The sequence below is a fragment of the Sciurus carolinensis genome, chromosome 17 (assembly GCF_902686445.1).
Source record: "Sciurus carolinensis chromosome 17, mSciCar1.2, whole genome shotgun sequence".
In the NCBI taxonomy this organism is placed as follows: domain Eukaryota; kingdom Metazoa; phylum Chordata; class Mammalia; order Rodentia; family Sciuridae; genus Sciurus; species Sciurus carolinensis.
The window spans coordinates 8,749,829-8,752,014 of NC_062229.1; the positions used below are offsets into that span (position 1 = coordinate 8,749,829).

The 2,186-nt window shown below is 41.8% G+C and overlaps 1 protein-coding gene across 1 annotated transcript; it reads left to right on the forward strand.

Annotated features, from left to right (window-relative positions):
* Positions 1-352: 352 nt before the first annotated feature.
* Positions 353-1,321, forward strand: LOC124967961 (olfactory receptor-like protein OLF4). The gene has a single exon (XM_047530384.1). It carries the CDS (start codon positions 353-355, stop codon positions 1,319-1,321), a length of 969 nt encoding a protein of 322 aa, XP_047386340.1.
* The last annotated feature ends 865 nt before the right edge of the window (positions 1,322-2,186 follow it).

Below are 2,186 nucleotides of genomic sequence, written 5' to 3' on the forward strand. Positions count from 1 at the left end.
TTGAAGAAATAACAAAAAAACATGGGAAAATGCAAAGTAAAATATTTAAATTATATTGATGGTGCATGTGTGTGTAGTGTGCATACATAATACATTCCTATTTTTTTAAAGTATTACAAAAAAAGTATTTTTGAACTTTGATATTAGAAAAATGTACATATTTTATGTATAGGAATATACAAATTCACTTAAGAATTAGTAGGTAAAGAAGAAGTTAGTAGGAAAATCAGAAAAGATTTCTAAAAATATTACTAGAAATTAAGCCCTGGACCAAAGTCATCTGTCTGACACTGATATCTGTGTGTTTTCCCTTTTCACTATGTCCCTATTCTCCAGCAGAGTCTTAAACAACATGGAGCTAGAAAACCTAACTCAGGTAGCAGAATTCCTCCTCCTGGGACTCTCTGAGGATCACCAGCTGCAGCCTGTCCTCTTTGGCCTGTTGCTGACCATGTACCAGGTAACAGTGCTTGGGAAGCTGCTCATCATTCTGGCTGTCAGCTCTGACTCCCACCTCCACACCCCCATGTACTTCTTTCTCTCCATCCTGTCTTTGGCTGACATCTGTAGCACCTCCACTATAGTCCCTAAGATGTTGCTCAACATCCAGACAGAAAGCAAAACCATCACTTATGTAGGCTGCCTGGCTCAGGCATACTTTTTCATGGTTTTTCTATGTATGGATAATTTACTGCTGACCGTGATGGCCTATGATCGCTATGTGGCCATCTGCCACTCCCTGCATTACATGGTCATCATGAATCCCCGCCTCTGTTTCCTGCTAGTTCTGATCTGTCTGCTCATCAGCACTGTGGATGCCCTGCTGTGCACTCTGATGTTGCTGCGTCTGTCTTTCTGCAAACACCTGGAGATCCCTCACTTCTTCTGTGACCTTACTCAGATCCTCAAGATAGCCTGTTCTGATACCCTTGTCAATAACACTATTTTATTTTTTGCAACCATTTTCTTGGGTTTTGGCCCCATCTCTGGGATAATTTTCTCTTATGCTCGAATTTTCTCCTCCATCCTGAGAATTCCATCAACTGGAGGAATGTACAAAGCTTTTTCTACCTGTGGGACTCACCTGTGTGTAGTTTTCTTGTTCTATGGGGCTTCTATTTGGGTTTACCTGAATTCTGGTGCTACTGATTCTCCCAGAATGAGTGCTGTGGCATCAGTGATGTACACTGTGGTCACCCCCATGCTGAACCCCTTCATCTACAGTCTGAGGAACAAGGACATGAAGGGGGCCTTGAGAAAACACACCTTGGGAATATTTTCTATTTTGAGGTGTTTCAAGAGTCCTGTCATGTGTTTATAGATTGAGTCAAAGAGAGTTCAATATTGGACTTAGATTACTTTTTGGATATGAATTGTCCCTGTAACAGCTCATGTGGCAATATGGGAATTTCAGAGGTGATGTGATTGGAGCATGAGATGGTAGCCTTCTTGGTGGATTAATTCATTAGTAATTTTAATGTATTACTGGGTAGTAATTGTTGGCAAGTGGGGTATGACTAGGTGATGTTCACCAGTGGGGCCATGTTCTTGAAGGATACATATTATGTTTAGTTCCTCTCTTCTTCTCCATCCTGGCTGTCATCAGCCAAGAAAATTTCTCTGCCAAGCCCTTCTACCATGTTGTTATGGCTGACCTCAAGTCCACAACAATGGACATTGACATCCATGGATTGCACATCTGAATACTACAACCCAAAATAAACTCTTTATGCTCTGTGTGGTTCTTTTCAGTCATTTGGTTACTGCAATAAAGAGATGACTAGAACACTCTGCCAGAAATCCCAAAACTGACTTAATTCTGTGTTCCTAGCCAGTGACTTCTCATGGGCTTTCAAGAAAATAGTTTTGTAAGAAATCCCATTTTCCTGTGTGTACCTCCACATCACATACCAACTAACTGCACTGAGTTCAGTTTGCACACTTATGAAATGGTCAGAGAAGTGTAACACATTACTAGTTATTTAGGGACTGTAAGGAATCTGGCCTCCCAACCACCTGTCAATCTGCGTTATGCCCATCTCTCCTGTTACAGGAATCGGCCTCCCAACCACCTGTCAATCTGCATTCTGCCCGCCTCTCCCGTTACAGGAATTTCCAGCTTACGTTGCCGTAATCTTCCTGCCTCCCACATTACGTTCTAATATGTCATTGGTCCCTCAGTCTGT